Raw genomic sequence first — 13965 nt, 5'->3', positions numbered from 1 at the left:
CCAAAATGCTCTCCCACCACAAGATCTGATACCTGCCCCGACTCATTTCCGAGCACAAAGTCTAGAATGGCCTCTCCGCTCGTCGGCCTGTCAACGTACTGCGTTAGGAAACCCTCCTGAACACACCTTACAAAAACAGCTCCATTCAAATCTTCTGCTCGAAGGAGGTTCCAATCAATATTAGGAAAGTTAAAGTCACCCATTACAACAACCCTACTGTGTCCACACTTTTCCAAAACCTGTCGACCTATGCTTTCTTCAATCTCCCTGCTGCTATTGGGGGGCCTGTAGTAAACCCCTAACGAGGTGACTGCTCCCTTGCTGTTCCTAATTTCCACCCATACTGACTCAGTAGGCAGATCTTCCTCGACAATGGAAGCTTCTGTAGCTGTGATACCCTCTCTGATTAGTAGTGCTACACCCCCTCCTCTTTTTACCCCCCCTCCCTATTCTTTTTCAATGTTCTAAACCCTGGAACATCCAGCAACCATTCCTGCCCATGAGAAACCCATGTCTCTGTTATGGCCACAACATCATAGCACCAGGTACTGATCCATGCTCTAAGTTCATCACTTTTATTCCTGATACTCCATGCATTAAAGCAAGCACACTTTAACCGATCCCTTGGTTCCTTCCCACTAACTGGTCTACCTCTTGCTACTGCCTCACCTGCATCAACTCTCACCTCTGGTATACAGCTCAGGTTCCCACCCCCCGGCCATACTAGTTTAAGCCCTCTCGAACTACTCGAGCAAACGTTCCACCCAGGACATTGGTCCCCTTCCAGTTCAGATGCAACCCGTCCTTCTTGTACAGGTCCCACCTTCCCCAGAAGGCATCCCAATTATCTACATATCTGAAGCCCTCCCTCCTACACCAGCTGCGTAGCCACGTGTTCAGCTGCGCCCGCTCCCTCATGGCACTGGTAGTAAACCAGAGAACACTGCTCTGTTCGTCCTGCTCTGCAGCTTCCATCCTAACTCCCTGAAATCACTTTTTATATCCTCAATCCTATTTCTGGCTTTATCATTTGTGCCAATATGTAACACGATTTCTGGCTGTTCGCCCTCCCCTTTTAGAGCCTTATACACCCGATCGGAGACGTCCCGGACCCTGGCACCAGGAAGGCAACATACCTTCCGGGAATCTCGATCCTGACCACAAAATCTCCTGTGAATTCCCCTAACTATCGAGTCCCCTACCATTAATATCATGCATCGTAGTTTCTCCTGGTCTCTTTGCAAATTTTACAACTTAGCTTTCGTAATTCACCTCAATTTATTTTTGGGAGACAGCACAACTAACTTTTCAAGCATCTCTATATAATCCAGATTACTGAAGAGTCAGCTCTTAAAATTTTCAATTTCTGATTCAAATGAGATCAGCCATGATTGCATTAAATGGCAGAGTATGCTTGAGGGCTGAACTATCTGTTCTTGTTCCTAGTTCTTTTGCTCTAGGAAGTAGTAATTCTTGTTAAGTACAGAAACCTGGTAAGTGTTTTCTATCATAAATAACAAAGTGTGAAGCTGGATGAACACCGCAGGCCAAGCAGCATCTCAGGAGCACAAAAGCTGACGTTTCAGGCCTAGACACTTCATCAGTGTTTTCTATCAACCTGGATCTGAAGGTCAGGAAAACTGGGGAACTTTGTGACCTTTTTAAAAATCTTTAAAGGGGTGACTCCCAAGAATAACAGGGTTTGACTTCCAGTAGACTACCCCACTGAGGCATAATGTCACTCTTGTTTCTAATGCACTGAACTATTCATTGAAGTAATTGAAATTACTTGCAATTGACAAGTCAGAAAATAGAGATTGTAATAAAGTGATATTGATTGATAAACACTGCAATTCCTAAAGCACATTCAGGATAATGTATAATTACTCATACTAGGCTCAATCTACTGTTAATTGTTTTCCCCAAAGATCAACAGAATTTTACAAACTTGAACAGTGTGCAAGCATAGAAATCAAATTGAGGGGAAGTTAGATCTGCAGGCAGACCTAAGAAACAAGTGAATCCAGACAAAGACATCATAAAGAGGATCTTGTAGTGCAATGGTAGAATCCCTACCTTGGGACTAGCAAGTCCGGGCTCACGTTTCACCTCAAGATATGATGACTACTGAAGTGTGTTCTGGCAGGGACTTGACTGGTTGAATGCAGAAAGATTGTCATAGCATAGGTTGTCCACAGGTAAAAAAATAAATCTCTGAACTATTTTTGTTAGCAACCATATTCAGCAGCTAAACAGAAGACCGATTTAATGCAAGTAGCCATTTCAAGAAAAACAGAACTCTGCACCACGACCATACAAACAGAATAAATAAAGTGCAACTAACTAACTCAAGGTCCTTCAGCAATTGAGCAGAACAAGTATTGTCAGGAATCATTCCTGCAAAAGTTTGCACATCATATAATTATAAAAAATTGAAAAGATTTGCATAAACAAGCTACTATGCATTAATCTCTGGAGCAGTATATACCATAAAGCCATAAGGCATGAGAAGTCGACCCTTCAGCTCAGAGTCTGCTCCACTCTTCAATGAGATCATTGCTGATCCAATGATCCTTGACTCCTCTCTCCCGCCCTATCCTTTAACAATTAAACATTGCCTATTTCAGCTTTGACTATGCTTAACATAGCGTAAACTATGTGTACCAGATTGGTTTCAAGTGTTAGCATGTCATGAAAGGTGAAAATCAAAGATCTATCCCCAGTTACTTGTGTTGCAAGTAAAGACTTGCTTGCTCTTAAGTTCTGCAAATCAGTTAGGAAAAAAATTAAAAGCAGACACTTTTATATTGTCTTCCATAACATATATTGCTGCTTTAAGCAGTATTTTGTCCTTTTCTTGGAAGATTTTAAGACAGGTGTCAAGCTGGGTATCTGAATCCAATAAAGTAAACAGCTTGTGAAGCAGGTTTTTTTTTGAGAAAAAAAATGGAACAATACAAGCAGCCTGAACGGGTGGGGTCAAGCTCCCAAAGAACTAGGATTTTTTTCTGTTTAATTTTCAGTAGCAGTTGCTGGGGTCTTGAAACTGGGTTTGGAAGCTGCCATACATTTCTCCCTGCTACTCTGTTTGCTCTCGATATCCTTCTGGATAGGATACCTGCCTGTGAGATTTTGTTATTCAATCTGCCTTTGCCAAGAGTGTGTTTACTGGATGTTGCTACATTGGAACAGTTACTGTTAGTTTTCCAAGATTATTTAACTACTAAACAGAATAATAGTTACGTTATTCCAATTTCTTCTTTCTTTTCTTATATTTTATCTGTAGGGAATGAATTAAGTGCATTTTGCTTCAAAATGGTAAAATTCTAGAATCTATTGTTAAGGATGAGATTTCTAAATTCTTGGAAGTGCAGAGCTGATCTAGAACAAGTCAGCATGGATTTAGTAAGGAGAAGTTGTGCCTGACAAACCTGTTAGAATTCTTTGAAGAGGTAACAAGTAGGTTAGACCAGGGAAACCCAGTGGATGTTATCTAGACTTCCAAAAGGCCTTTGATAAGGTGCCTCATGGGAGGTTGCTGAGTAAGGTGAGGGCCCATGGTGTTTGAGGTGAGCTACTGGCTTGGATTGAGGATTGGCTGTCTGACAGAAGTTGGGATAAAAGGCTCTTTTTGGGAATGGCAACCAGTGACAAGTGGTGTCCCGTGGGGTTCAGTGTTGGGGCCGCAACTGTTCACTTTATATATTAATGATCTGGATGAAGGGACTGGGGGCACTCTGGTGAAGCTTGCCGATGATACCAAGATAGGTGGACAGGCAGGTAGTACTGAGAAGGTGGGGAGGCTGCAGAAAGACTTAGACAGTTTAGGAGAGTGGTTCAGGAAATGGCTGATGAAATTCAGCGTGAGCAAATGCGAGGTTTCACACTTTGGAAAAAAAGAATACAGGCATGGACTATTTTCTAAACGGTGAGAAAATTCATAAAGCAGAAGTACAAAGGGATCTGGGAGTACTGGTCCAGGATTCTCTAAAAGTTAACTTGCAGGTAGAGTCCGTGATTAAGAAAGCGAATGTAATGTTGTCGTTTATCTCAAGAGGGTTGGAATAAAAGCAGCAATGTGCTTCTGAGGCTTTATAAAGCTGTAGTTAGGCCCTATTTAGAATACTGTGTCCAATTTTCAGGAAGGACATACTGGCGCTGGAGCGTGTCCAGCAGAGATTCACACAGATGATCCCTGGAATGGTAGGTTTAACGTACGATGAACAGCTGTGGATCCTGGCATTGTATTCATTACAGTTTAGAAGGTTAAAGGGAGATTAAATAGAAACTTACAAGATAATGTATGGCTTAGAAAGGGTGGACGCTGGGCAGTTGTTTCCGTTAGGCGGGGAGACTAGGACCCGTGGGCACAGCCTTAGAATTAGAGGGGGGTAAAATTAAAACGGAAATGACGGGACATTTCTTCAGCCAAAGAGTGGTGGGCCTGTGAAATTCATCGTCAAGGAGCACAGTGGAGGCCGGGACATTAAATGTCTTCAACGCAGAGACTGATACATTCTTTACCTCACAAGGAATCAAGGGCTGCAGGGAGAATGCAGGGAAGTAAGAGTTGAAATGCCCAGCAGCCATGAAAAAATGGCAGAGTGGACTCGGTGGGCCGAATGGCCTTACTTCCACTCCTATGTCTCATGGTCTTAAATCTGGTAGGGTGACCAAGTTGCATTTGGAATGCCTTGCGCTTACATTTAAAATAAGAGAAAAAGTTAGAGTCTAGGTTATCTTCTTCATATAAGACCCCTTTTAAAGGGGTTTAGTCTGGTCCATAACAGAAGCATTCTGAAGAAGTCATATCAAATCTCTTTCTCTCAGCACGGTCAGTATCAGGACAAGGGAACTTCAAAAACAGCCTACAAAGTCAAGAACCTAAAAAAGACACTAATCTGTATATAAGGTAATAAACTGGATGAACACAGCAGGCCAAGCAGCATCTCAGGAGCACAAAAGCTGACGTTTCGGGCCTAGACCCTTCATCAGAGAGGGTTCTAGGCCCGAAACATCAGCTTTTGTGCTCCTGAGATGCTGCTTGGCCTGCTGTATTCATCCAGCCTCACACTTTATTATCTTGGATTCTCCAGCATCTGCAGTTCCCATTATCACTAATCTGTATATCTTATTTGGACTCGTGACGTATTTATAAACTGCAATTATTAAACCCATTCTGTTAACTCAAGATAGCCTGACTGAATCAGCACCATTTTGAAGCATAAATTCATTTGGTCTGAGATTAAAAGATAGTCACAAGAGAAGGGATCCTTCTGTATTAACCTTTTTCTAATGAGCCAAGAGGAAAGTCAATAACAGCACAGAGCCAATTTGTCACTCATTTGTAAGCTTAACGTGTTTTCAGGCATCCCATCTGGAACCGTAAAGAAGTGGAGAACCTCGCACTGTATCTCGTTGTGACACTGCTTAAGTGTGTTGCTTTCCTTAACTCAGGATGGCGGGTCCTACCTGGAGGAATGTTCTTCACTATAGGATGACACATTACTTCAGAATACACACAGACAATCTCTTAAATATCCACCACTGTTTCTATTGACCTACCCCATCATCTGGTGTTCCAGTTCACTTTAACTAGCTCAGCTTTGATCTCCAATGACTGCCCTTAAAGTTTAAAATATTCGTCTTGGACTCAGTTTTCTCCCATACAAACTGGATGCAATGCTCATTGTGGTTTTTGCTACCAAGGCGTGCCTGAACTCAGATCATTAAATCAATCAAATCACATTGCACTGTACCAAGTCTAATATAACCTGGTCTCTCGACAAGTCCAAAAATGTGCTGCTCAGAAAACACTCTCTCCAAAGCATTGTGTCAACTGCTTATCAGATTACTCGGGCCAATCTGACTTTTTTCTAGGTTATACGCACATTAAAGTCACCCTTGATTGTGGACATCCTTTTAACAAAAGCACCAAAATATTTATTCTCATATTGTGGCTACTGTTAACACAGCATGTAAGCTACTCCCACTAGTAACTTCTTTCATCTGCTGCTCCTCATTGCCACCCAAACTGATTTTACATCCTGATCTCCTGAGTCTCTTATTTCACAAATGCCAACTTCAATTAACAGTCTTCCCCCTTCAGATTTGCACAACTTAACGCCTTTCATGAATGTCATAGACACCTCAATATTCTGAACCCAAACCTTGAAATTCTGAAGCCATGTCCTCTCTCAGAGAGTATTTATTTACTTCAATGTGTGGCGAATGTTGTGCACAGTCAGATCGAGAACATTTAGTTTTTTGTTATATTTGCAACATCCTGTCTGGATGGTTGGTCATTTCTCTGCACCTTTTTCAATCATTCTTTAAACTTAAGATCCCATATTTTCATTTCTTACCTTGTTTCTACTCTGATATACCACATATTTCCACATTTGACTCCTTGCCCCATTTAGTTTAAATTCTCTCTACTACCCCAGGAATGCAGTTCACAAGACGACTTGCCCCAGCACTTAATGTATATCATTCTGACTCTCCAACCCACATTTTCCCTAGTACTTGTGCCAGTGGTTCACAAATCAGAACCCACCTCACCCGACACCAGTCTTTGAGCAATGTGTTTATCTCTAATCTTATGTACTCAAAGCCAATTTGCTCACGCCTTGGGCAATTACCCAAAGATTGTAATCTTTTTCAATTTAGTGCCTAGTTCCTCTCTCTCTATCCACAGTCTGTCCTAGTTCTGCCCATTTTCCCTGGTCTCTTTATGAACCGTAGACACTAGATCTTCCCTCCTCCCGGAGCAAGTTAGTTTGTTTCCAGCTCTTAGCAGATCTCCCAAATCCTGGCACTGTGCAAGCAAAGCCATCTGGACTCTCTTTCTTTGTCGTAAATAACGTCAATCATTATACTATCACCTACTATCCCTTGTTGCTTCTGCACTTGGGTGGCTTCCAGCACCATGGTGATACGGTTAGTTTCCACATCAACCCTTCAGTCCCTTCTCTCAAGGAAAGGGGCAGAGACAGCCTCAAAGACCTACCGGGCAAATTCACTCCTGCACTTTAGGTTAAACTCCTGTACTTAATCCAGTCATGTTAAGTGCAAAGTTTCCTTTACTCACTCTATCCATTACAAATACTGCACAACTGCTGGAGCCGTACAATAGCAGAAATCAGTTCAAGGAAATTCCATGCTTACTCATAAAAATGAAAAATATCAAAAGGTAAATTCAATTTTTAAGTGGAATACACTCATCCCTTTTCAACATTCGCCTGCTTTTTCAGGAAAGAATCAAATTATGCTGAAGTAACAGGTGTAGTTAAACTAAGAATCCTTCATCGATGTGGTGATTCTTCACGTCAAAAATTTGGTAGATATGTGAAAGCTGTAATCTATTACAGCCATAACAGGCCAAGCAGCATCAGAGGAGCAGGAAAGCTTGATGTTTCAGGTCGGGACCCTTCTTCAGAAATTTTCTGATTTTCTGAAGAAGGGTCCCGACCCAAAATGTCTAGCTTTCCTGCTCCTCTGATGCTGCTTGGCCTGCTGTATTCATCCAGTTTCAAACTGTGTTATCTCAGATTCTCCAGCATCGGCAGTTCCTACTATATCTATTACAGCCATGTTATTTTGTCCATAGTCAGCAAATCAGGAAGAAGTAACCTTGAGTGAATCTTACACCCTTACACCAGAACTATCACGATTAGTTTTACATCCCCACTGAAATCAAGAAGCTGAGAGACTGGAGCTAAAGATTAGAATTGCAGAACATGAAAGACTCATTTTTTTTAAAAATGCTACATATGTTAAATTAGTAATTTCAGAAGTAATCCCAAAAAAAGCAGTCTTCAGTTCAATTTCCATTTAATAAGCTCTTTTACTAAAGACAAAAGAGGACATTTATCTTTTTCTGAAAAATTATTTGAAATGCAATTGTTAATTATGTACCCTGCTTACAAAAGTACACAGATTAAGGCAGAAAGGTTTGGGCAAATAAATGAACAATTGCTGAAAACACCTTAAATTGCAGATAAAACATTAACTCAGATTTCATAGTGGTAGGATGCCAAAACTAACATTTACTATTACTCCTCTAAAACCAACAGCAACTTCTAGAATTTACCGCATGCAGTCAATCAACACTTCTCCATAGAGTGTTGGACTCCCATAGATTTGTATCAAACATAAATAGAAGTATCACTGAACAAATCAGAGTTATGTACCTTGCTCCAAAAACCATTGACAAAAAAAACTGTATCTTACTGAATGGATTGTAAATAGCTTCTTAATGCCATACGAAGTTCATAATTAATGCTGAACAGCTTTGTTGGCAATGAAAAATAAGGCCAGATTGTTCAGTTAAAATCTTAAGACATCATATTGTACTTGTTTTTAAAAATTTGTAATGTGGCAGCTTGTTTTAATGCGATGTTACATCCCAATTACTTCATTGTGTAAAATCAAATTAAAAAGTGAAGAATATTTAGTGCATTTGACTTCCCAAAGATTCTTCACAGACAGCACTTCAATGCAATTCACAGCACATTTTTTTTTCCCCACACCCTTGACTTCATATTAGATTTAGGGAAAGGGAAAATCCATGCTACACAGTTAGCTGAATCTTATGGTCAGGGGAAACAACACAAAGCTATCCTGATTTATCAATATAATACACAACATATAGAATGTGGTATTTGGAGTAATGGAGCAAGTTGTGTTCAATGTCATTATGAACTTTAAAGCAATATAATGAAGGGCAACCAGGATGGCTCAAGACCTTAGCTCATTGGGTTAGGACAGCAAGTTTACTAGAACTATTTGGACAGCTGAGGAAAAAAAATTACATCACATCATATCAAAAATTTAAAATTTTGAGAAGAATGTACAATGGTAAGGATGTGGTGGTCTTTTTGTGCCTCTGGAATAGGTAATCAAGAACCATAAGAAGTTACAAAACACAGTATTACTGTAAGTGTAATGAATGCAGAGTCCATATTTAAGAATAAAATACAAATTCTAGATGAATAGTGAAAAAGTACACAATGCTGGAGGAACAGGTCAAAAAGGTATCAGTTAATTAGAACACAGTCTTGAAAATACATCCACTGGTTGAATGTCAAATCCAGCTTTTACTAAGTTATCTCTGAAGGTTGATGCTTTAGAAATTTTTAACCATACAACTACAAAATTTTATGTTTGATACAATTTTGTCATGGATAAAAATTATTTTAACTATAAATTGAAATCAACCTGACTTCTATTGGCATTCAACATAACTTAGTTTACCCCCACTAAAAACAAAACTTCCACTAATCAAGGCAGCTCTGCCTGGCTGAAATATGCTATTTTTCATCAGCTAACATCAAAATCAAAAAATAATGAAGCAATCCTATAAACATATAGCAATTACAGTTTGTGTGTCACGTGAATTCTACTAGTATTAGTATAGCCTACAAAAAAAGCACAACTTTACCTAGCAGCTTTTTCCATGATTTGATGAGTGACTTAGCAAGTGTTGTGACTTCTTCATCTGTGCTTTGTTTTCTAACAGCATTCACAGACATCCCTACCCGTGTAGACTAAAGAATAAAAAGGAACATATATTAATAATCACCTCTGAAATCGCAAAAACAATATCTTTGTAATATCAAAATATCTTTTGCTTTGAAATAGGCTTAAGGTTTAAAGCCACTGGATATCAAAATTTCTACTCTTCAGGAATAGAAGCAGCCAGGTAAGTTAAAAAATATTTTAAATCCAGTCTCCAAACAACAAAAAAGGGCTTAAATTTATTGTACTTTCAACTATTGTGTCAACAACGTAATTTAAACATGCCCCTATATAAAGCATCCTTATTCTTATGCAGTTAAGATGCATGAAGTGCCGATTATCCCACTCCCTCACTCCCTAGAACACCTGGGGCAGGAACAACGTGAACTGTCCACAAACTTCCGGTCACATGACACAAAGGCACTCAGGGCAAGAAGTATTCCTACAAAATGGTTTTCTTCACCTTTACAGCATCCACAAAGAGTGCAATAGATTTTCAGAATCAACACAATCAAAAGATTACAGGCAATGGTTTGTCAGGCTCAAATGTTCAAATTGTTTACGAAGGGATAATTGGATTGATGCAACATTTGACATTGTTTTTTAAAAAAGTGCTTTGTTTTGCTTATTCATGCTGAAATTTGTACAGTGACGGAAGAAATCAATGCAAGGTGCAGGATTGGGATCATCTTTGCAATTCCTTTCTAAGCAGGTATTAAATCAAAAAAGATTTGAGTAACATAGTCAAATGAGAGGGTTGTGAGACCACTACGAAGTGGAAATTACTCAGCTGATTAAACTTAGAAACAAAGTATGGAACTCCTTGATCTTTCAGAAGAGTTAGTAAGAAATAAGTATGACAGGTGGGTCTTTCCTGGACAAGGCAGGGAGCAGTCTTCATAGACCTCCACAACACTAAATGCGAGTAAAAACAATATTACATTACTACTGTTCAGATCGTAAGAAGGTCACAGGTGGCACCGCCTACATCAACCATGAACTTCAATCAAGTAAATGACTCACTTTACTGGGAGCATTATCATCACAAATAATGCATGCTGGAAACCAGCAAGTCCATGCCTCTTGATTTTAATATTCAATTGGTTTGCATGTGGCCATTTTATGAATCGGGGAAAATATTCAAAGCAAAGATAAGACTCCTATCACAACTTTTTGTGGCAAGTAAACTTCATATTTTCCTCCACTTACAGAGAGCCATTCAACAGCCTCATCATAAGGCAGGAAGTTGTTGTGATTGGGCCCATTTTTCAGTTACGTTGATATCTTGCATTTTACATATGAGTAATTTGGCTTTGTTGCACAGATGTTGGCAAATTTCACATACAAGAAAAGGAAACCACAAATCGTAATCACTTCAGCATGTCTGTTTGCAAGTTACAAGTTTCTGTTCTTGTCCACAGGATTGAGTATCATTATTTTAACAGAGCCAAATGATGTTCCTTCAAAGAGGTGGAGACCCTAATGACACTATGCCTCAAATGACCATCACATGAAAATTAGCTCTATACATCAGTCTGCAGCAAAATGTTGTTGCTTACTGTTATGACAAATGCCCCAGGAAAACTGATCCAAAAATTTGCTGGCCAACCAATAATGTCTAAATTGCATTAGCATTTATATAACAGCTGAATTGTAAATTAGTTTCTTCAGGGAGAATATTTTCTATCCTTTCAGAAAACTTTGTGGTTCAAAGGTATTGTGTGCCAATGTTCTACAAAAGTTATTCAGAGTGGGGGTCATTTGAGGTATTTCAATGACATGGAAAATTCAACTTTTAAAAAAAATTTGTAATTTTACCCAACATTCTAACATGGAAAGGTCTTATGCCATACAGGCCAAAAAATCTGAGTTTAAGTTAGTATATGCCTAGTAATTCATTTCTATTCCAGTGCTCCGACAGAATCTCTGTTACATTAGTAAATAGTGAGGCCAAGAGTATGTTTGGTTGGGCTTCTTGCAAGCCTGGGAACAATGACATCCGAGCAAGAAATGGGAGTTGCCAGTTCCATGATATTGTATCCAGCAAAATCTAGCACCTTCTTTTTTTAACACCATAAGGTTTCAATGTTCAGGGACACAAAAAAGAAACAGGAGGCCTCAGTCAAACATACTTTAGCATGGATCGATGCTGGGTCCACTGCTCTTTATATCTTTTATGTAAGTTAATTAGATGCAAATAGGGAGATCTGGTCAGGACATGTGCAGATGACACAAAAATCTGAGCAATCTAAACATCCAAGATGGCAGCGGAACTTGTCCACTCCAAACGTTTCCCTTTTTCTTTCCCCCTCTCATATTGCCCCCCACTTCCCTCTTCTTTCTTTGCCTGGCCACAGCTTTCTAGCCTCTGACTCAGTGCAGACTTGACGTAGCGGGGCAGTCTCACAGCCTGGAGGAGCGATTTCTCAGCACGCTGGTCTTTCGGCAGTAAGTGGCAGCCTCTTGGTCCAGCATGGCCTCAGTGTGGACTTCCGGTCAAGGTGACTCCTTAAAGTGCAGACTCACCATAGCTAAGCAGTCAAAGACTATAATGCTTGAATTTTCAGCTTTATTTCTTTATTTTCTACTTAAAACTAAGCAGGTGTCACTGTGCTATAATTACTCCAATGTTTAACTCTAAACTTGGTTCTTTCTTTCTATCTACCATGTTCTTAAGATTCTGTACCTAGGTACTTGTACCCAAGATGGCACCTTGTGAGGCAACATTATACACTTTTCACCATTAAAATTGGCGGTGTCGTGGACAACGAAGAAGGCTGCTTCAAAAGTACAACAGGACGTGGTAAATGGAGTTTAATTTAGATAAATGCGAAATGCATTTACCTGCAACAGATCCAAAGTCATGGGAATGCTTTTAAGTTCTTTCAATAAATCGATAGCACCACTCTGCAGAATTAACAGAAAAAGCACAACAATAAGTTATTGCAGTGTAAGCTGAATAACTGAGGACCAAGACATGTGCATGTAAATTTACAATACTATAACCAATATGTTGGTCAACACAGAAGAATTTTAGAAACAAATGATGTTCAGTCTGCACTAGTAGAGAGAATACCTAAAGGTTGTCCCACGTTTGGAGCAGACTAAACTTTCTCTGCATTTAGATGTCTGCACCCTAGTGACTCCCGAATCAAAGCCTAATTAATCCTAAGGATTAAAAATCATGACACCGCTTCAGCTAACAGAGGATATATAAAATATACATATGCCAAATGTAATTACCAAAGTTGCAATTCAAACAATATTGACTGCACTCATATCCCTCCCCTCCACACCTTCAAACCTCTATTATCAACTCAAGAAAAAGTTAACTTCAGCCAAGGATATAGGGTAAATGCATCAAGTGCAAGGCCAGAGATCCTCATCGCTTGTGAGCATTACTGAAATATTTAACTTCACACCTTTTATTTCAGAATACACCAGTTAAAAATAAAAATTGAATCAACGTTCTCTGAAAAATACCCATCACCATATCAGCACCTACAAAGGAAAACAATAACTTCCAATCAAATATCCACTACTGGAAAAAATTATTTCTAAAAAAAGGAACTCCTTCAAATAACCTTGTGTACTACACTCCACCTCCCCCAAACAAAACTACAAGCAATATGAATTTAAAAGCAGATGAGCACAAGGGATCAGAGGACGCGCTCCGATCCAACATTTATTTACATTATAAACACCAGGCAGGAGTGTGGCACCAGAAGCCTCAGCATTTCCCCATAAAAGTTAACGTTTACTGCCCGAGGATGCCCTTCACGCTTGTGAGCAGCTTAACCATTCACTGCACTTGGCTTGTCCGCATCCTGACGGTTCCGGAGGCAGGGAACCCACAGCCAAGCAGCCGGGCTGGGCACTGCGCCGCATCACCAACCCCAGCCGGCCGGGCGGACGGCCAGCATCGACACCCACCGTGTTCTTCTTAGACACCATCTTATCCATCTTCTTCGCGATGCGTACGATTTCCTCCAACTTGCCCATTCTTTTCCTGCGATTCTTTTTTCTTCCTCTGTCTCTGATTTCGCAAAGCTAAGGTGAAAGAGAGACAATGGCCGCAATCATCAGTACCAAAAAACGCCAAGCTCCCTTCCGCCGCTCAGCTTCTCCTCTTGTATATGGCGCTTACCTCAGCCATTCACAGTCCGGGGCACCGCGGACGCAAGTGTCCCTGGGCTTTGTAGTTCCGCCTCTGCCACCAAAGGCTAGTTCCCAACTATCACCGCTGGGCTAGAGGACTACAATTCCCAATATGCATCGCGTTGCCCGGGGAATGTTCTGGGCGACCTCGGTGGCGTGCGTTTCTAGGTAAATCATCTTCGTGGCGCCCTCTCTTGAAGTTGCAATCTGTTCGTTGGGTTTGGGTTCCTTTTCGAGAAACTTCTTCGCGCCTCCCCTGTTGTGGAAAAAGGGAATTTAGGTTACATC

At 40.3% G+C, this 13965-nt stretch overlaps 1 protein-coding gene across 2 annotated transcripts in view; it reads right to left on the bottom strand.

The window, feature by feature from the left end:
* The window catches only part of LOC125461534 (transcription elongation factor A protein 1-like), a 131169-nt gene extending 117410 nt beyond the window's left edge, over positions 1 to 13759 (bottom strand). For both annotated transcript variants that reach the window (XM_048550444.2, XM_059652791.1), the window contains exons 1-4: positions 13667 to 13759; positions 13453 to 13569; positions 12364 to 12426; positions 9443 to 9548 (exon numbers count right to left, since the gene is read on the bottom strand). In XM_048550444.2, coding sequence (XP_048406401.1) covers positions 9443 to 9548; positions 12364 to 12426; positions 13453 to 13569; positions 13667 to 13675 — 295 coding nt within the window. In that variant the 5' untranslated portion in view covers positions 13676 to 13759. The remainder of the gene's footprint in view (positions 1 to 9442; positions 9549 to 12363; positions 12427 to 13452; positions 13570 to 13666) is intronic.
* Positions 13760 to 13965: the final 206 nt, after the last annotated feature.

Source organism: Stegostoma tigrinum, chromosome 19, assembly GCF_030684315.1.
Source record: "Stegostoma tigrinum isolate sSteTig4 chromosome 19, sSteTig4.hap1, whole genome shotgun sequence".
NCBI classification, from domain to species: Eukaryota; Metazoa; Chordata; class Chondrichthyes; order Orectolobiformes; family Stegostomatidae; genus Stegostoma; species Stegostoma tigrinum.
Note: the sequence above shows the minus strand (reverse complement) of the source record. Positions and strands in the feature narration are given on the sequence as shown.